This window comes from Pelophylax lessonae, assembly GCF_965119305.1.
Source record: "Pelophylax lessonae genome assembly, chromosome: 1".
NCBI classification, from domain to species: Eukaryota; Metazoa; Chordata; class Amphibia; order Anura; family Ranidae; genus Pelophylax; species Pelophylax lessonae.
In genome coordinates, this window is record NC_138768.1 from 872593779 (window position 1) to 872614968 (window position 21190).

The following is a 21190-nucleotide window of genomic DNA, read 5'->3' on the forward strand; positions in this document are numbered from 1 at the left end:
TGGTGTCCTCTGCCCCTTCACATCACCCCCCACAGTAGTGTCCTTTGCCCCCTTCACATCACCCCACAAAGTAGTGTCCTCTGCCCCATTCACATACCTCCCCACAGTGGTGTCCTCTGCCCTCTTCACATCACCCCCCCCCTCACAGTAGTTTCCTTGGCCCCCTTCACATCACCCCCCAAAGCAGTGTCCTCTGCCCCCTTCATATCATCCCCACAGTAGTGTCCTCTGCCCCTATTGACATTACCCCCCACAGTGGTGTCCTCTGCCCCCCTTTACATCACCCCCCACAGCAGTGTCCTCTGCTTCCCTTCACACCCCCCCCCCCCCACAATAGTGTCCTCTGCCCCCCTTCACATCACCCCCCACAGTAGAGTCCTCTGCCCAGTTCACATCACCCCCCTGAATAGTGTCCTCTGCCCCTTCAAATCACTCTCCCACAGCTGTGTCCTCTGCCCCCTTTCACAGCTCTGCTCCCCCTCCACCAGTGGTGTCCTCTACCTGTCCTTCACATTACAGTCCCCCTACAGCTCTGCCCCAACTTTACATCACAGACCCCTGCAGCTCTGCCCTCCACACAGCTCAAACATAGGTGAGGTGTGAGGACTCTTTCCTTCCCATCACAGCCCCCTCCTTTATATAGCAATATCCTTCTTGCATCCTTAGTCCCCTTGCATATCACAATCCCCCCTTCATAGCATTATCCTCTGTCACCCTTTCACATCATCCCCCACAGTGGTGTTCTCTGTCCCCTTCACATCACCCCCCCACAGCAGTGTCCTCTACCCCTTCATATCACCCTCCACAGTAACATCCTCTGCCCTCTTCACATCACCCTCTACAGAGGTGTCCTCTGTCCCCTTCACATCACCCTCCACAGTAGTGTCCTCTGACCCTTCACATTACCCCCCACACTGGTGTCCTCTGCTCCCTTCCCACCCCCCCCCCCCCACAGTAGTGTCCTCTAATCCCTCCACACCCTCCCCCCCCCCCACAGCAGTGTCCTCTGCCCCTTCACATCATCCCCCACAGTAACGTCCTTGGCTCCCTTCACATCACCCAACAAAGTAGAGTCCTCTGCCCCTTCACATAACCCCCCACAGTAGCGCCCTGTGCCCCCTTCACATCACCCCACACAGTATTGTCCTCTGCCCCCTTCACATTACCCCCCCACAATAGTGTACTCGGCCCCCTTCACATCACTCCTCAAAGCAGTGTCCTTTGTCCCTTCACATAACCCCCCACAGCCAGAGCCGGTACAAGGGGGGGTGGAAGGGACGGGTGCCCTGGGCGGCACCATTTAGTAGAGGAAGGGGGGGCGCAGTGCAGCATTTATGAAGTGTGTGTGATTACTAACACACCGGGCGGGCAGGCGAGCGACCGCTAATAGCTGTAACAAAGTGAGACCTTCACTTCCCTGTCAGGCGGGTATCTCCACTGACAGGGAAGTGAAGGGCTCACTTCATTACAGGCAGCCATTAGCGGCCGCTCACCCGCCCGCCTGGTGTGTTAGTTCATACCAGGGGCGGACTGACCCATCTGACTGAGTGCCCGGGACCAGTGGGGGGCCCCATGAGAGGCTCCTGTGGATGAAGTCAGTGCCGGATCAACGTCCGGCATTGTGCTTCACTCAGTGAAGATTCCTGTCAGGCTTCCTTCAGTTCTCCGAATTCCCTGCCCGCCTCCTCTCTCCCCACCCGCCTCGATGACCCTCTTGCTTGCTAGGACCGGCACTGCTCACGAGTACGGACACAGCTTGGTCGGCTTGGCATGGCACTACTCCCGATTTTTAACATTGGCGTCTATGGGAAATCTCAGTCAGCTTGACATGACACTGCTCCCTGTCTAACATTGGCCTCTATGGGAAATCTTGGACAGCGTGGCATGGCACTGCTCCCTGTCTACATTGGCATATATAGGAAATCTTGGTCAGCTTGACATGGCACTGCTCCTTGTTTTTAACATTGGCATCTATGGGAAATATTGGTTTTGAAATGACACTGACTCTTTCTTTATACCCCGGGGGTTTGCCATCTTCGCCCTGAGCACCAGATGACCTTGTCCCGACACTGCCCACAGTAGCGTACTTTGCCCCCTTCATATCACCCCACACAGTAGTGTCCTCTAACCCCTTCACATCACTCCCCCCAGCGGTGTCCTCTGCCCTCTTTACATCACCCCCCCCCCCACAATAGTGTCCTCGGTCCCCTTCACATCACCCCCCAAAGCAGTGTCCTCTGCCCCTTCATATCATCTCCCACAGTAGTGTCCTCTGCCCCTCTTCACATCACCCCCCACAGTGGTGTCCTCTGCCCCCCTTTACATCACCCCCCACAGCAGTTTCCTCTGCTTCCCTTCACACCCCCCCCCCCCACAATAGTGTCCTCTGCCCCCCTTCACATCACCCCCCACAGTAGAGTCCTCTGCCCAGTTCACATCACCCCCCTGAATAGTGTCCTCTGCCCCTTCAAATCACTCTCCCACAGCTGTGTCCTCTGCCCCCTTTCACAGCTCTGCTCCCCCTCCACCAGTGGTGTCCTCTACCTGTCCTTCACATTACAGTCCCCCTACAGCTCTGCCCCAACTTTACATCACAGACCCCTGCAGCTCTGCCCTCCACACAGCTCAAACATAGGTGAGGTGTGAGGACTCTTTCCTTCCCATCACAGCCCCCTCCTTTATATAGCAATATCCTTCTTGCATCCTTAGTCCCCTTGCATATCACAATCCCCCCTTCATAGCATTATCCTCTGTCACCCTTTCACATCATCCCCCACAGTGGTGTTCTCTGTCCCCTTCACATCACCCCCCCACAGCAGTGTCCTCTACCCCTTCATATCACCCTCCACAGTAACATCCTCTGCCCTCTTCACATCACCCTCTACAGAGGTGTCCTCTGTCCCCTTCACATCACCCTCCACAGTAGTGTCCTCTGACCCTTCACATTACCCCCCACACTGGTGTCCTCTGCTCCCTTCCCACCCCCCCCCCCCCACAGTAGTGTCCTCTGCTCCCTCCACACCCCCCCCCCCCCCCACAGCAGTGTCCTCTGCCCCTTCACATCATCCCCCACAGTAGCGTCCTTTGCTCCCTTCACATCACCCAACAAAGTAGAGTCCTCTGCCCCTTCACATAACCCCCCACAGTAGCGCCCTGTGCCCCCTTCACATCACCCCACACAGTATTGTCCTCTGCCCCCTTCACATTACCCCCCCACAATAGTGTACTCGGCCCCCTTCACATCACTCCTCAAAGCAGTGTCCTTTGTCCCTTCACATAACCCCCCACAGCCAGAGCCGGTACAAGGGGGGGTGGAAGGGACGGGTGCCCTGGGCGGCACCATTTAGTAGAGGAAGGGGGGGCGCAGTGCAGCATATGTGAAGTGTGTGTGATTACTAACACACCGGGCGGGCAGGCGAGCGACCGCTATTAGCTGTAACAAAGTGAGACCTTCACTTCCCTGTCAGGCGGGTATCTCCACTGACAGGGAAGTGAAGGGCTCACTTCATTACAGGCAGCCATTAGCGGCCGCTCACCCGCCCGCCTGGTGTGTTAGTTCATACCAGGGGCGGACTGACCCATCTGACTGAGTGCCCGGGACCAGTGGGGGGCCCCATGAGAGGCTCCTGTGGATGAAGTCAGTGCCGGATCAACGTCCGGCATTGTGCTTCACTCAGTGAAGATTCCTGTCAGGCTTCCTTCAGTTCTCCGAATTCCCTGCCCGCCTCCTCTCTCCCCACCCGCCTCGATGACCCTCTTGCTTGCTAGGACAGGCACTGCTCACGAGTACGGACACAGCTTGGTCGGCTTGGCATGGCACTACTCCCTGTCTAACATTGGCCTCTATGGGAAATCTTGGACAGCGTGGCATGGCACTGCTCCCTGTCTACATTGGCATATATAGGAAATCTTGGTCAGCTTGACATGGCACTGCTCCTTGTTTTTAACATTGGCATCTATGGGAAATATTGGTTTTGAAATGACACTGACTCTTTCTTTATACCCCGGGGGTTTTCCATCTTCGCCCTGAGCACCAGATGACCTTGTCCCGACACTGCCCACAGTAGCGTACTTTGCCCCCTTCATATCACCCCACACAGTAGTGTCCTCTAACCCCTTCACATCACTCCCCCCAGCGGTGTCCTCTGCCCTCTTTACATCACCCCCCCCCCACAATAGTGTCCTCGGTCCCCTTCACATCACCCCCCAAAGCAGTGTCCTCTGCCCCTTCATATCATCTCCCACAGTAGTGTCCTCTGCCCCTCTTCACATCACCCCCCACAGTGGTGTCCTCTGCCCCCCTTTACATCACCCCCCACAGCAGTTTCCTCTGTTTCCCTTCAAATCACCCCCCACAGTAGTGTCCTCTGCCCCTTCACATCACCCCCCACAGTAGTGTCCTCTGCCCCTTCACATCATCCCCCACAGAAGTGTCCTCTGCCCCTTCACATCGTCACCCACAGTAGTGTCCTCTGCACCTTCACATCAGTGGCGGCCAGTCGATAGGGGGCGTGGGGGCGCCGCCCCCCAATCATCTTCAAAGAAAAAAGAAATTACCATTTAAAGCCCACTATGGGGTGCCGGACCTATTGCTGGCTATGGGGGGGGGGGTTGGCATCCCACGTGGTGCCAGGCAGAGGCGCCGATTGGCGACCGTTCTGTGTGTCATCGGGGTGCAGAGCAATGTCCTGGCTGTGATTGGTCCAGACTCCAGCCTGGACCAATCATTTAGGACATCCCGGCTGACGTCGACGTGGGGGCGGTGCGTGCGTCAGTCACTCACCGTCCGTCACCTTCCCGCCCGCCGTCAGAGCGAGGAGGAGCAGCGGCACGCGTGGTCAGTTGAGACGTCTCTCCTGTCTTCAGCAGCACACAGCAGTCGGTCCGGTCGAGTGAGTCAGCCAGAACCAGCCAGAGCCAGCCCAAGAGCAGGTAAGTAAATGATTGAAGCAGTGCCTCCGTCTCTCTCCTCTCTCAGCTCTCACCCAGGGCAGCGCTATCCTGTAGGTGTCCTCCTGTGTGCGGAGCTGGAACTGACCAGGCCAGGACATGTCTTCCTCCTCTCCCAGCCAGCAGCCATCAGCAGTATCGAAACTCCAGCTGCTCAGTGGAGTGTCAAATGGCAGGCAACTCCACCTAGTGAACCTACGTCATTAACCACCATTGCCTCCTCTTCTCAGCTAGCTGCTTCTCCTTTTTACGCTCCACTCAATAACTTCAAGGGTTATCTATTTTGGCCACTCTTTATTGTAGAACCCAGAGGGTTTACCATGGCTGTTACTCACTATTTCCCTGTTCTTCAGATAAACTATGAATACACTTTGCTATTCACAATCTTGTCTCTGCTTGCAAGTAACTGAAAGCAGGAAATGCTCTAACAGGAACTGTGCTTACTTAAAATAGTAGTTACATGTTGAGGTAGTACAGTATCACGTACCTGGTGGAGACCAAGCTGTAGAGAGGGCTTCTCTTGCACCTCCTGTCCAACACCCCTGGCAGAGATGACAGGCGATGTAGGACACAGAGTGGCACGAGGGCCGGTATAGCAGGTGGTGTCTTGACAGGAGACTGATGGCTGTGGATCACCGGATGAACGCCTGGAAATGGAACTCGTGATGCTGGATGAGAAGGCAGGAGCGGAGCCGCAAACACAAGCCAAGGAGTTGTCAACAGCCGGACAGCACGGGTACAGGAGCATGAGACAGGAGAGGAGCCAGGATACAAGCTGAAGTCAGTACACAGTCTGGCAGCGAGGTATGAAAGCATAAGGCAAGAGCAGGGTCAGACACAAGCCGAGGTCACAGATAGGCAGGCAGGAATCCAGAGAAGAGTCAAGGGCAAGCCGGGTCGGTATAACAGGTAATCCAGAAGGAGGTCAGGGCCCAAGTAAACAGGAACAAGCTGAAAGACCACTCAGCAATATGCTCCAGTCACGATCAGTATAAATAGGCTGTTTGGCGCCAATTACGTGCGCACGTTGCGTTCGCGCATGCGCGTACGCACATTTCTTCCTGTGTGCCTGGGCATGCGCACAAACATCTGTTTGGGTCCAGCTGAGCGTCTCTTACATTGCCCCCCCCCCAATGGGCAACCTCCGGATGCCCATCTGCAACATCTTCTCAGGATGAAACTGAAAAAAAGTTTGTATTAGATTTGTAGCATGAAGGTTAGCTTCTGGTTCCCATGAATTTTCCTCTGGGCCATAGCCCTTCCATTTAATCAGGTACTGGACAGTACCTCCTCTCTTCCTACAGTCCACAATTGTTTCAACCTTGTACTCTTCGTTGCCATCAATTATTTCAGGTGGAGGTGGATCCGACCCCCAGTCAGGAAATGGATTAAGTCTTGTAGGCTTTAGTAGGGATACATGAAAGACAGGGTGAATCTTGTATGTTTCCGGAAGTGAAAGTTCATAAACTGCTGGATTGATTTGTCTCTTAACAGGACCAATATATCTAGGCCCTAGTTTCCTGGATGGGCACGACAGTTTCAGATTAGTGGTGGATAACCAAACCTTATCTCCTTGTTTGAGGTTTAGATCTCCCCTTCTCTTTCTATCAAAAAACTTCTTATTGTCTTGTTGTGCCTTGACAATGGCATCTTGCAATAATCTGTTGTTGGTTTGAAGAAATTTGGCTCTTACCTGGACTGCAGGATCCAAGGAATCAGGCATCACATCAGGTAAAAAGGCTGGGAAGTACCCATAGTTTGCAAAAAACGGGGCTTGACCTGTGGCTGAATGCACTGCGTCATTATATGCAAACTCTGCCAGAGGTAAAAGCAATGCCCAGTCATCCTGTGAAAATGATGAAAAACACTGGAGATACTGTTCCAGGCTTTGGTTTGTTCGCTCAGTTTGACCATTCGTTTGTGGATGATAGGCTGAAGTAAAGTAAGTGTTGATTTTCAATGTTCTGCAAAGGTCTTTCCAGAATCTGGAAGTAAATTGCACCCCCCCCCCCCCGATCTGAGGTGATGTTGCTAGGTACCCCGTGGAGCCGAACAACTTCCTTGATGAAAATATGGGCCGTTTCCATTGCTGAGGGGGTTCCCGACATAGGGATAAAATGGGCCATCTTCGTTAATCTGTCGACCACCACAAAGATGGTCGTGAATCCTTCAGAAGGAGGGAGCTCGATGATTAAATCCATATTGATCATCTCCCAAGGCCTTTTGGGAATGGGCAAGGGCCTTAGTAGACCCCAGGCTTTGGTCTTGCCATTCTTTTTCCGAATGCAGATTTCAAAGGTTCTGACATAATCCCGGCAGTCGGACCTCAGACCAGGCCACCAAAAGGAATGTTGTACCAGGTCGATCGTCTTGGATTTCCCAAAGTGGCCTGCCAAGGGATGATCATGGCACAGGCCGAGGATTTTGGCACGTAGACTCTGAGGTACAATCACCTTTCAGTTAAAGAAAAACAGTCCCTTTTGTTCTTGAAGGCACATACCTGATGGTAGAACATCCCTTATGGATTCCTGCTTCAGCTGTGTTATCAGATCCGTTTGCAGAAGTAGGAAACTTTGGACCGGCAGGATTGTGTCTACTTGGTGACATTCTTTGCCCTCTGGGTACTTGCGGGATAGCGCATCAGGTTTGCCATTCTTGGAGCCTGGTCTGTAGGTGATGTGAAAGGCAAAGCGAGAAAAGAACAGTACCCATCTGGCTTGACGTGGTTTTAGTCTCTTAGCAGTTCTGAGATACTCCAGATTTTTGTGATCAGTAAAGATCAGGATAGGGTGAGATGCCCCTTCTAATAGGTAGCGCCATTCCTCCAAGGCCATCTTTATAGCCAGCAGTTCCCGGTCCCCTATGTCGTAGTTTCTTTCTGCTGAACTGAGTTTCTGGCAAAAGAAGGCAACAGGATGTAGACGGGACTTTGTACCTAAGCGCTGTGACAGGATGGCACCTATGGCATTTTCCGAGGCATCTACCTCAAGAACATAGGGAAATGCAGGATTTGGGTGTCGTAGAATAGGTGCTGTGGGGAATAGGGTTTTCAACTGGTCAAACGCAGCTTGTGCTGCTGGTGTCCAATCGGAAGCGGGTACCTTGCCTCGTTAGCTGGGTGACTGGAAGGATAATGGCAGAGAAATTCTTAATAAACTTGCGGTAGAAGTTACCAAATCCAGTGAACCTCTGCGTGCTCTTCCTGTCTGTGGGAGTGGGCCATTCGAGGGTTGATTTAACTTTCTGGGGATCCATGGAGATCCCAGAAGTGGAAATGACAAGTCCCAAGAATTGGATTGATTCCCTTTCAAACTCACATTTCTCGGCCTATACAATCCATGGTCTCTTAGGCGGCCGAGAACCTTTTTGACATGTTCACGGTGCAATTCGATCGATCCTGAAAAGATAAGAATGTCGTCAAGGTAGACAATCATAAACAGATCAAGAAAGTCTCTGAAAATATTATTCACAAAATGCTGAAAGGTGGCCGGAGCATTGCATAATCCAAAGGGCATGACAAGGTACTCGAAGTGGCCAAATCTTGTGCGAAAGGCGGTCTTCCACTCGTCGCCCTCGCGGATCCGTACTAGATTGTATGCTCTTTGTAGGTCAAGTTTTGTAAATACCGTGGCTGCCCTGAAACGTTGAAAAAGTTCAGGAACTAAGGGCAGAGGATACCTGTTTTTGACAGTGATTTTGTTTAACTCCCGATAATCAACACAGGGACGTAGAGAATGATCTTTCTTTTCGACAAAGAAGATACCAGCCCCTGCAGGGGACGTAGAGGGCCGGATGAAGCCTTTTTTCAGATTTTCGTCAATGTAGAGGAGTAATGCTTTGAGTTCCAGTTCAGAGAGAGGGAAGATACACCCAAACTGTATCTCAGCACCTGGTGAAAGTTCAATTGGGCAGTCATACGGCCGGTGAGGTGGCAGGATGTCTGCTTTCTTTTTAGCGAAGATCTCCAAGAACTCATGGTAAGCTGAGGGCACAAGCTGGGATGCAGAGAGATCAGGTTGTACACCCAGAAGGGATGCAGGTTTCACAGGACTGGGCTGGAAGCAGTTTTGTTGGCAATAGGTAGATGCAAATACAACTTCTCCTGACTTCCAGTTTATCTGAGGGTTGTGTGCTTGTAACCATGAGATGCCCAGAATGATAGGGAACAGAGGAGATGGGATAATGTCCTAACACAAGTATTCTCGGTGGCCATTACTAGATATATATATTAAAAAAGAAGAAGAATAGCGCGCAAATGCAAAAGAAATAACTACCAAATCTGAAGACAATCCATAAATAAAAATGGGGGTTTGGTCCCACCATATGGCCATATCGTGCTCAAGCCCACTACTGCGTCAAAGTACCCCATTATCAGTGGGTCCTACACTATCCATGAAAAAGAGATTAATCCAGCCTTTCTAACCCTTGGAGATAATACTCCTTGCTGGGAAGGATGTGCAAATGCACTACAGGGGACTCCTCCTATATCCACTTGATGGTGGACACTGATTGAGTACAGGTGTGTGTGGGGGGGTGGGGAGGGTTGCTCAACCTCGATAGTCTGGTCAGACCGAATACATAATAAACAGGCAAAAAATTTGGGGGAGCATACCCATGTATTTCTAAAGCTGCTGCAGCTATGAACCAAAAGACATGTATATTAAAAAAGAAGAAGAATAGCACGCAAATGCAAAAGAAATAACTACCAAATCTGAAGACAATCCATAAATAAAAATGGGGGTTTGGTCCCACCATATGGCCATATCGTGCTCAAGCCCACTACTGCGTCAAAGTACCCCATTATCAGTGGGTCCTACACTATCCATGAAAAAGAGATTAATCCAGCCTTTCTAACCCTTGGAGATAATACTCCTTGCTGGGAAGGATGTGCAAATGCACTACAGGGGACTCCTCCTATATCCACTTGATGGTGGACACTGATTGAGTACAGGTGTGTGTGGGGGGGGTGGGGAGGGTTGCTCAACCTCGATAGTCTGGTCAGACCGAATACATAATAAACAGGCAAAAAATTTGGGGGAGCATACCCATGTATTTCTAAAGCTGCTGCAGCTATGAACCAAAAGACATGTATATTAAAAAAGAAGAAGAATAGCGCGCAAATGCAAAAGAAATAACTACCAAATCTGAAGACAATCCATAAATAAAAATGGGGGTTTGGTCCCACCATATGGCCATATCGTGCTCATGCCCACTACTGCGTCAAAGTACCCCATTATCAGTGGGTCCTACACTATCCATGAAAAAGAGATGAATCCAGCCTTTCTAACCCTTGGAGATAATACTCCTTGCTGGGAAGGATGTGCAAATGCACTACAGGGGACTCCTCTTGTCATTACTAGATATAGCCAGTAGCAGACAGGTTTCTTGGGTTATAGGTCCAGACTTGAGATGGGATCCGTCAGCTAGATGGAGAGATAACTGGCGGGTCTTTGCTTGCAGAGGGATTTGATGACGATGAGCAAAGTCACTGTCCATAAAGCAATAAGGTCGTCAAGGGAACCAGGCGTACCTACTGTGGCAAGTTCGTCCTTAAGGCCCTCCGATAGGCCGAGACGGAATTGATGCCATAAGGCTGCATCATTCCAGCCTGTATCAGAGGCCCATCTATGGAATTCTGCGACATAGTCTTCGGCAGGGCGGCGGCCTTGTTGTAGTGTATGTAGGGTTGCTTCGGCTGTAACAGATCGCTGGGGATCGTCATAAAGCTGCGCCATTGCTTCGAAGAACGATGAGATGGTGTTCAGGGCTGTACTATTTTGTTCCAGGAGACGGTGGGCCCAGGATTGCGGCTCTCAGAGAAGTAGAGATTACGAACCCCACCTTGGTGGATTCAAGTGAGAAAGTCCGTGGTTGCAGGGCAAAGTACAGCTCACAAGAATTCCTGAAGGCCCGGAATTTGTGCCAGTCACCCGAAAATCGTTCTGGAGCAGGTACCCGAGGTTTTGGTGGTGGCAAAAACACTGCAGGTGCGGATAGGGCCCGTTCGGGCAAGAAGGACCCAAGTGCAGAGGTTGCTGGGGTGGAGGCCATGGATTGGATCCCCTCTCTCGGTCTCCGACATCTGGCTGAGTGGCACTATCACGTACCTGGTGGAGACCAAGCTGTAGAGAGGGCTTCTCTTGCACCTCCTGTCCAACACCCCTGCCCCCTACACATCACTCCCCACAGTGGTGTCCTCTGCCCTCTTCACATCTCCCCCCCCCCCACAATAGTGTCCTCTGCCCCTTCACATCACCCTGCCACAGCTATGTCCTCTGCCCCCTTTCACAGCTCTGCTTCCCCCCCAGTGGGGTCCTCTAATTGTCCTTCACTTTACAGTCCCACACCAGCTCTGCCCTAACTTTACATCACAGACCCCACAACTCTGCCCTTTACATCACAACACAGCTCCCCCCCACAGCTCTGCCCCCACTTTTACATCACAGACCCCTGCATCACTGCCCCCTACTTAACATCCCCCTGCAGCTCTTCCCTACACTTCATACCTGTCAGGAATGTACTGCTGTACGCAAGCACAGACTCACTGGTGACCTTTCTGCCGTGCACCAGAAGCGCCCTCACTTAAGCTCTCGCGTGTTCGCGAACGCTTGTGTGCATGTGCGCATAATAACCATTGGCGCCAAACGGCCTATTTAAGTGCAGCAACTACACTAGGCCTTTGCTGTTTGATCTTCAGCTTTTCCTGTATTTCCTGTATCCACACCTGTTGTCTCCTTATAATCTGACCCAGCTTACCCTTGACCTTGCTCGCCTGCTGCCCGCCCTGATCTCGACACGTCTTGACTACGCTTCTGCCTCACCCTGTCCTGTAATCCGCTATTGGACCTGGACGTGCTCTTCGCCTGGCTGGGTGACCTGGTGCTAGCATGCAGCGAAATCCATCTCCACCATCAGGAGCTCTAGTGAACAAGGGCAAGCGCTTGGACGCCACATCTCAGGTAAACCTGCGTCTCCTGCCAAGGTGTCCTGTCAGCATTTCCCGCTCCTGGATCCTGCGTGGTGTCTGGGCTCTCTATCAGTTAAGACTCCCCTCTACACATCAGGCTCTGCCACGTCAATCCTGACAATACCACAGTCTCTGTAGTATTATTTATTAAAAGAAGGTAGTGCACTTACATTAAAACGAAAACAATCAGGCATATGAAATATCTCCAAACATCTCTGCGGATCTATGGATGTTTGGAGATATTTCATATGCCTGATTGTTTTCGTTTTAAGATAAGTGCACTACCTTCTTTTAACCACTTTACCACCGGAGGATTTTCCTGCTTTATGTCCAGGCCACTTTTTGCGATTCTGCACCGTGCGACTTTAACTGACAATTGCGCGGTCATGCAACGCCGTACCCAAACTAAATTTACGTCCATTTTTTCTCACAAACAGAGCTTTCTTTTGGTGGTATTTGATCACCTCTGCGCTTTTCATTTTTTGCGATATTAATAAAAAAAGAGCGACAATTTTGAAAAAATAACAATATTTTTCTACTTTGACAGTTAAAAAATATCCAATATATTAAATTTTTGGCATATATTTAGGCCAAAATGTATATAGATACATGTCTTTGACAAAAAAATTCTCAATGAGCGTATTTTTAACCGCTTTAAGACCGGAAGATTTTACCCCATTCCTGACCAGGCCATATTTTGCAATTCAGCACTGCGTTACATTAACGGACAATTGCGTGGTCGTGCAACGCTGTACCCAAATTAAATTTATGCCTTTTTTCCCCCCCACAAATAGAGCTTTCTTTTGGTGGTATTTGATCACCTGTGCGATTTTTACTTTTTGCGCTATAAACAAAAAAAGAGCGACAATTTTGAAAAAATAACAATATTTTTCACATTTTTTATATGAAATTCCCCCAAAAAAATGTAAAAATCAAAATGTTTTAACATTTTAGGCCAATTTATTTTCTGCTACATATTTTTGGTAAAAAAATATCGCAATAAGCGTATTTTGAGTGGTTTGCGCAAAAGTTATTTCGTTTACTAACTACGGGAAATTTATGTCATTTTTATTGTTTGTTTTTTTTAACTAGTAATGGCGGCGATCTGCGATTTTTTTTTGCGGGACTGCGACATTGCGGCGGACAGATCGGACCCCTAACTGACATTTTTGACACTTTTGGGGGTACCAGTGACATTACTACAGTAATTAGTGCTATACATATGCACTGTTACTGTAATAATGACACTGGCAGGGAAGGGGTTAACTTTATTGGTGATCTAGGGGTTAATTGTATGCCTGGTGCTTACTGACGTGTGTGGGGGAGGGGACTGCGTGACACAGGCACAGATCGCAGGTTCAGCTATGCTAAATCCTGTAATCTGTGACTGCCTGTCACTTAGGAGATCCGCCTGATTTGTTTACACAAGTGGGAGGATCTCCTCACTCGATCCCCGACGATCGGGGAAGAGCGGCGGTGATCACCGCCTCTCCTCCCCTGGCCCGACTCCCGCTGTGTCTGAATACAGCGGGAGCGAGCCTCCGGTGGCGCGCGCGCTGCCCACAAGGAGAGGAGTCCAGCGACGTAGGTCTACGTCGCTGGACGATAACGAGCCACTTTGCCGCAGTACGCTCCATGTGAGCGGTCGGCAAGTGGTTAATAAATGCAATATACAGTATTTATGTGTTATTGTTGCTCCTTCACACATGTGGTTCCTATGTGCCCTCCTGCGAGTTGACCCGAATAACCGTGTCTGATGATCTGTACCCGGTGGTCTACAACTTTTCATAAGCGCAATTTGGCTTCTCCATTAATTTGGGTGGCCAACAGCCTCTGGTAAGCAGCCAATCACTTCCTTTTTTCTTCTCGTCTGTCGTGGAGGGATTAACACTTTCATCTGCATGCTGGGACTTGTGGTTCTCCATCAAATACAAGTCTTTTTTGATGCATTTTTTCTTGTATATGGACTTTTATGGACTTTTTCACATATTTCATATTTTCTATTTAGAATCATGTTTTCATTTGATTTAAGATTCACTTTTGACACATTATTTTAAGCACTACACGTTTACTTTATACATTTATTTGGACTTTTTTTTCTATAGGTCTGTGTGAGCTGCTTACTTGTTCACATTTTTGTATATCACATTATGAAAATCTTACACGTTTAGTGCAGAATTTCCTTGTTTTTTTACATGTATATCTGCTGTCTTTCCCTTTCTACACTGTTTGGAAAGTAGAGATTGTGTTACAAATCTTTCTTCCTGTTTCAGCAGTACATACTGTACATAGAGGTGGGTGTGGCGTCTGGGCTAACACTGTGTGAGAGCTGATTGGAGGAAAGGGACACACCCCCCACTCCACATAGGCAGAGCTGTACTCCTAATAGACAAGCTCTACAAATGGGTGTGGAGTCTGGGTTAACACTGTGTGAGAGCTGATTGGAGGAAAGGTAAACACCCCCCAGAGCTTTACTCCTAATAGACAAGCTCTACAAATGGGTGTGGAGTCTGGGCTAACGCTGTGTGAGAGATAACTGGAGAGGAAAGGGACACCCCCCCCCCCCATTCCACATAGGCAGAGCTGTACTTCTAATAGACAAGCTCCCTGCTAATCTACCTGTAAGCTCCCTCCTCGACACAAATTTTCAGCTGCTGTTATCTTGTGTGTCAGAAGTGACTCTGCTGATAACAGAGGAACAGAGCAGCAGAAAGACACGGCACTTAGAGCTTTGGAGAGAGATAAGTTAACACTACAGATATACCGTATTTTCCGGCGTATAAGACGACTTTTTAACCCAGGAAAATCTTCTCAAAAGTCGGGGGTCGTCTTATACGCCGGGTATCGTCTTATAGGGCGGATGCTGAAACTTCGGAGCCGACTGAACTATGCGATGGGGGGGGGGGGGACTCAAAAAGGGCCACGGTATGCCTGCTTGGATTGGCTCTCCCTGCTTCCAAGCCCTCCCTGTCTCAGAGACTATGGTATGCCTCTTTCACCCGTCTGGCCCGCCCTTGTATCCTATTACCGTACCTCCTTCTCTGTGTCTCGCTCCCGAGGACTGCAGTAAAGCGGTGCAGGCGCGCATGTGCGAGATCTGAGAGGCAGAGAAGAAGGTACGGTAACAGGATACAATGGCGGGCCAGACAGGTGAAAGAGGCATGTTTTTCTGGTCACATGGCTGCTCTCTCTATCTCTTTTTTGCATACCCCAGGCATATGGTATTTTTAATCATAGATAGCATCTAGGTGCTGGATCACACTATATAAATGTGGAAGGGCTGGTTGTGTACAGAAAGCAAAAATATCTTTGCATTACAGACAGGATGCTGAATTCAAACATGCATTCAAAAATTAAAAAACACTGTCACTGAGATCAGGGGCCATTTTTTATTTTGTTTCCTGAGTTAAAACTTGCCAAATATATTATCCTCTAACACTATTGGGTCATAGTTTGAAATCAAATATTGAAATATTGACCATATTGAAATCAAATGTGATGCTTTTTTAATTTGTATTTGGTGTGCGTTGGAAGAGGGGTAGTATATCCCAAAATCTATATTTTACCTGGAAAAGTTGGGGGTCGTCTTATACGCCCAGTCGTCTTATACGCCGGCAAATACGGTATGTGCCTAGGTCAAATTTCATGAATGGGGTTTACAACCACTTTAAGTGCTGGATGTGAGGCTGGAGAAGGTAAGTAGGCATTGTGTGTTGTCACATGCTTAGATCCCTATCATATAAATTCTGACAAGTACCTCTTTTTGTTAGAACAAAAAAAAAATATGACAAGAGATCATTGTGTGCCATTTATATATTACGTTTCTCATATTTCCGTTGTTTGAATAATAACATCTCATTAAAATATTTCTAAACATCTTATCCAGATCAGTTATCGAGTCACTGACACTCCTCTGAGTGATGGAAGAATGTATCCAACGCTATTCCGTATGACACCAGACGACCGGGTCCGTTATGCAGCTATTTTAAAATTATTGCAGCATTTTGGGTGGAATTGGGTTGGAATATTATCATCAGAGGATGGCAGTGGTGATAAGGAGTCCCAAGAACTGAGTAAGATGCTGAGCCAACATGGGATCTGCACAGATTATATCATTCCACTCATCATGAATATTAAAAATGATATTCAGAAAATAAGGACTATTAGTAAATCAACAGCTAAAGTTGTCATAGTGTGTGGGCCTTACACAAAGCAATTTGAGAAGCTTGTGTCTCATATACCCTCTGTTATAGGAAATATCACATTTATTTTTCCACCATCATGGAGTAAACTAAGTACTGGGTATAAGAGTGACTTTACACCAATCAACTGCAGCTTCATATTTTTATGGCCACCAAAATTCAACATAGTTGACAATATTTATAGTCATAGCCGGTTTCCTAAACGCTTAAATGACCCAATACTGGAAGACATTTGGATTATCTATTTTAGCTGCCTTTCCCCAAATCGATACAAAAATGATGTTTTTGAAATACTCTTTAAAGATCATTTAAAACCTTGTCCTAATTTTACAGGTTGGTCATACCTATTAACTGGTCTTACATCTATACCTTCCAATGCATACACGGCTGCATATTTTCTGGCCAGTGCTCTACATGAAATGTACATGATGAAAAATAAATCTAAACAAAATAGATTTCAGCACATAGTAAGTTGGATAATAAGTGTTTATATTACTATGATTCTGTCCTATATTATATAAGTATTATTTGAATGAACTGAGATCCTTCTTGGAGTAAATTCACGATTGTGCGACTTCAAAATCGTGTGATTTCCGTTGTGACTTTACAGTGCGACTTTGACGCGATTTTGATGAGACTTTGGATGGGTGCAACTTTGGCTTTAATCAATGTGATTGTTTGTAGATTGTTCTCTACAAATTTGCATACAAGTCACATGTGTAACATGCAGGTGTGACTTTAATGCAACTTTTGAGGGTTTACATTGAAGTCTTTGACACTCAAGTTGCATGAAAGTCTGACCAAAGTAGTGCAGGAACTACTTTCAATTCACTGCGACTTTAGATTACACAGATATGCATGGGCGTCCGCATTGGGGAGGGCAGGGGGGGGGGGCAAGTGGTGACTCCTGGAATCTTTACTTCCCCTTTAAAGTGGCTATTAAGCCACTTTATACTATCCTGTCTGGTCTGTTTAATAATCCTCTGCGCCTGTGCCCCTGTGTCTGTGTGTACGTTTTAAAAAAATAAGCCGTTCTTTGCCAGTTTTCAGAGTGCTGATCGCCACTCACGTGACCTGCCAGCTCTCCTCTTCCTGTCTGACAGCTGCCTGCAGCGGGCGGGGCCGAGGATTCTCCACTGACGTCAGTCAGGAGGGGAGGAGGAGAGGCCGAGAGGAGGAGAGAGGTGGCGGGTCACGTGAGCAGCGATCAGCGCTCTGAAAACTGGTAAAGAGTGGCTTATTTTTCCCCTTTAAAAATAAATACTCGCGAGTCGCAGCTTGCACGGTAACTGACATCAGCAGCCACGCGGACCACTGTCCTCAGCCCCAGGCCCCGGTGCTATTATTCCAGGAGAGGGGGAGCCAAGGGCAAGGAAATTGAGGAGATTTGTGGCCCTGTGCACAGAGGCATGGCATGTGAGGTACTGACGTCACGTGCATGCATGCGCCGCCTGCACGAACCCAAAACAGAGAGGGTCAGCTTTGCTTTTGCATCAGGTTTCTCAAACCTTTGAATGCCTGCGCTTTATGTGATAATGACTAAGCCCCTCCCCTTCAGGACATTGTTGAAAAGGGGCGGAGCATGGCTGAACTTAAATTGATGCCCCCCCCCCCAGAAAAAGTTCTGCAGACGCTCATGCAGATATGAACGGATCTCTTTTGGAAACATGGGGTGTGAATGGGGCCTTACTGTCTGGGTGATCAGGAAAACTGAAATTACCCTCTTTTTTTTTTTTTATTGATTTTTTTTACGAATTGCTTTGTATATACTATGTTAGGAGACATTCACATAGGCCAGATTCATATATATATTTTCAATGCATTTATATTATATATATTTATAATATATATTTATGTATACTTCATATACATTTCTAGTTAAGGTGTCCGTTTATGAAACAGAGAAAAGCCGTTATCCTCAGGATCACAGCTGATCTCTCGTATGTACCAGTTTATGTAGCTGAGATGAGGAGCAGAGAACATGTTCTCCACCTCACATCACAGCACACAACCGTTCTGTCCCAAATGGCCAGTTTATGAAAGTGAGATCTGAAGATTTCTCTGGTCTTTACCCTGAACTATCTCCATCCCAGATTCTCAAACTCTGAGGTGAAGAATCTGGGAGAGCAGCTAGTGCGAATGGATGAAGACATCTTTCCTCCTATATATCAGCACCAGTAGGTTAAAAATGTATATAAGCAATGTATATACAGTTTCTCACAAAAGTGAGTACGCCCCTCACATTTTTGTAAATATTTTATTACATCTTTTCATGTGACAACACTGAAGAAATGACACTTTGCTACAATGTAAAGTAGTGAGTGTACAGCTTGTATAACAGTGTAAATTTGCTATCCCCTCACAATAACGCAACACACAGCCATTAATGTCTAAACCGCTGGAAATAAAAGTGAGTACACATCGAAGAGATTATGTCCAAATTGGGCTCAAAGTGTCAATATTTTGTGCGGCCACCATTATTTTCCAGGACTGCCTTAACCCTCTTGGGCATGGAGTTCACCAGAGCTTCACAGGTTGCCACTGGAGTTCTCTTCCACTCCTCCATGATGACATCACAGAGCTGGTGGATGTTAGAGACCTTGCGCTCCTCCACCTTCCGTTTGAAGATGCCCCACAGATGCTCAATAGGGTTTAGGTCTGGAGACATGCTTGGCCAGTCCATTACCTTTACCCTCAGCTTCTTTAGCAAGGCAGTGGTCGTCTTGGAGGTGTGTTTGGGGTCGTTATGTTGGAATACTGCCCTGCGTCCCAGTCTCCGAAGGGAGGGGATCATGCTCTGTTTCAGTATGTCACAGCACATGTTGGCATTTATGGTTCCCTCAATGAACTGTAGCTCCCCAGTGCCGACAGCACTCATGCAGCCCCAGACCATGACACTCCCACCACCATGCTTAAATGTAGGCAAGACACAATTATCTTTGTACTCCTCACCGGATTGACGCCACACACACTTGACACCATCTGAACCAAATAAGTCTATCTTGGTCTCATCAGACCACAGGATATGGCTCAAGTAATCCATGTCCTTAGTCTGCTTGTCTTCAGAAAACTGTTTGTGGACTTTCTTGTGCATCATCTTTAGAAGAGGCTTCCTTCTGGGATGACAGCCATGCAGACCAATTTGATGCAGTGTGCGTTGTATGGTCTGAGCACTGACAGGCTGACTCCCCCCAACCCTTCAACCTCTGCAGCAATGCTGGCAGCACTCATATGTCTATTTCCCAAAGACAACCTCTGCATATGACGCTGATCACGTGCAGTCAACTTGTTTGGTCCACCATGGCGAGGCCTGTTCTGAGTGGAACCTGTCCTGTTAAACTGCTGAATGGTCTGCAGCGCAGCTCAGTTTCAGGGTCTTGGCAATCTTATTATAGCCTAGGCCATCTTTATGTAGAGCATCAACTCTTTTTTTCGGATCCTCAGAGAGTTCTTTGCCATGAGGTGCCATGTTGAACTTCCAGTGACCAGTATGAGAGAGTGAGAGTGATAACACCAAATTTAACACACCTGCTCCCCATTCACATCTGAGACCTTGTAACACTATCGAGTCACATGACACCGGGGAGGGAAAATAGCAAATTGGTCCCAATTTGGACATTGTCACTTAGGGGTGTACTCACTTTTGTTGCCAGCGATTTAGACATTAATGGCTGTGTGTTGAGTTATTTTGAGGGGACAGCAAATTTACACTGTTATACAAGCTGTACACTCACTACTTTACATTGTAGCAAAGTGTCATTTCTTCAGTGTTGTCACATGAAAAGGTATAATAAAGTATTTACAAAAATGTTAGGGGTGTACAGTATATATACACAGAACAAAATGATAAATGCACTTTTGTTTTTGCCCTCATTTTTCATGAGCTGAACTCAAAGATCAAAGACTTTTTCTATGTACACAAAAGGCCTATTTCTCTTAAATATTGTTCACAAATCTGTCTAGATCTCACAGGTGTGGCATATCAAGATGCTGATTAGACAGCATGATTATTGCACCAGTTGTGCCTTAGGTTGGCCACAATAAAAGACCACTCTAAAATGTGCAGTTTTATCACACAGCACAATGCCACAGATGTCGAAAATTTTGAGGGAGTGTGCAATTGGCATGCTGACTGCAGGAATGTCCACCATGGCTGTTGCCTGTGAATTAAATGTTCATTTCTCTACCATAAGTCATCTCCAAAGTCGTTCCAGAGAATGTGGCAGTACATCCAACCGGCCTCACAACCACAGACAACGTGCAACCACACCATAAGATGTAAATATTTTATTATATCTTTACATGTGACATACCCTCCACACTCATCCCCTGTACATAGTGCCCTCTGTCATATACTCTACACTCCTCTCCTGTACATACCGCCCACTGTCATACTCTTCTCACTCATCTTCTGTACATACTGCCCTCTGTCATACCCTCCACACTCCTCTCCTGTACATACTGCCCTCTGTCATACCCTCTTCACTCATCTCCTGTACATACTGCCCTCTGTCATACCCTCCACACTCCTCTCCTGTACATACTGCCCTCTGTCATACCCTCTTCACTCATCTCCTGTACATACTGCCCTTTGTCATACCCTCCACACTCCTCTCCTGTACATACTGCCCTCTGTCATACCCTCCACACTCCTCTCCTGTACATACTGCCCTCTGTCATACCCTCTTCACTCATCTCCTGTACATACTGCCCTCTGTCATACCCTCCACACTCCTCTCCTGTACATACTGCCCTCTGTCATACCCTCCACACTCCTCTCCTGTACATACTGCCCTCTGTCATACCCTCCACACTCCTCTCCTGTACATACTGCCCTCTGTCATACCCTCCACACTCCTCTCCTGTACATACTGCCCTCTGTCATACCCTCCATACTCCTCTCCTGTACATACTGCCCTCTGTCATACCCTCTTCACTCCTCTCCTGTACATACTGCCCTCTGTCATACCCTCCATACTCCTCTCCTGTACATACTGCCCTCTGTCATACCCTCCACACTCCTCTCCTGTACATACTGCCCTCTGTCATACCCTCCATACTCCTCTCCTGT

At 48.0% G+C, this 21190-nt stretch overlaps 1 protein-coding gene across 1 annotated transcript in view; it reads left to right on the plus strand.

Moving 5' to 3' along the window:
- Positions 1-15845: 15845 nt before the first annotated feature.
- LOC309550360 (vomeronasal type-2 receptor 26-like) overlaps positions 15846-21190 on the plus strand; it is a gene marked incomplete at both ends in the record, with an annotated part of 36846 nt that continues 31501 nt past the window's right edge. Inside the window, one exon of the mRNA XM_082250757.1 lies at positions 15846-16586. Within this exon, the coding sequence (XP_082106883.1) occupies positions 15846-16586 (741 nt within the window). The remainder of the gene's footprint in view (positions 16587-21190) is intronic.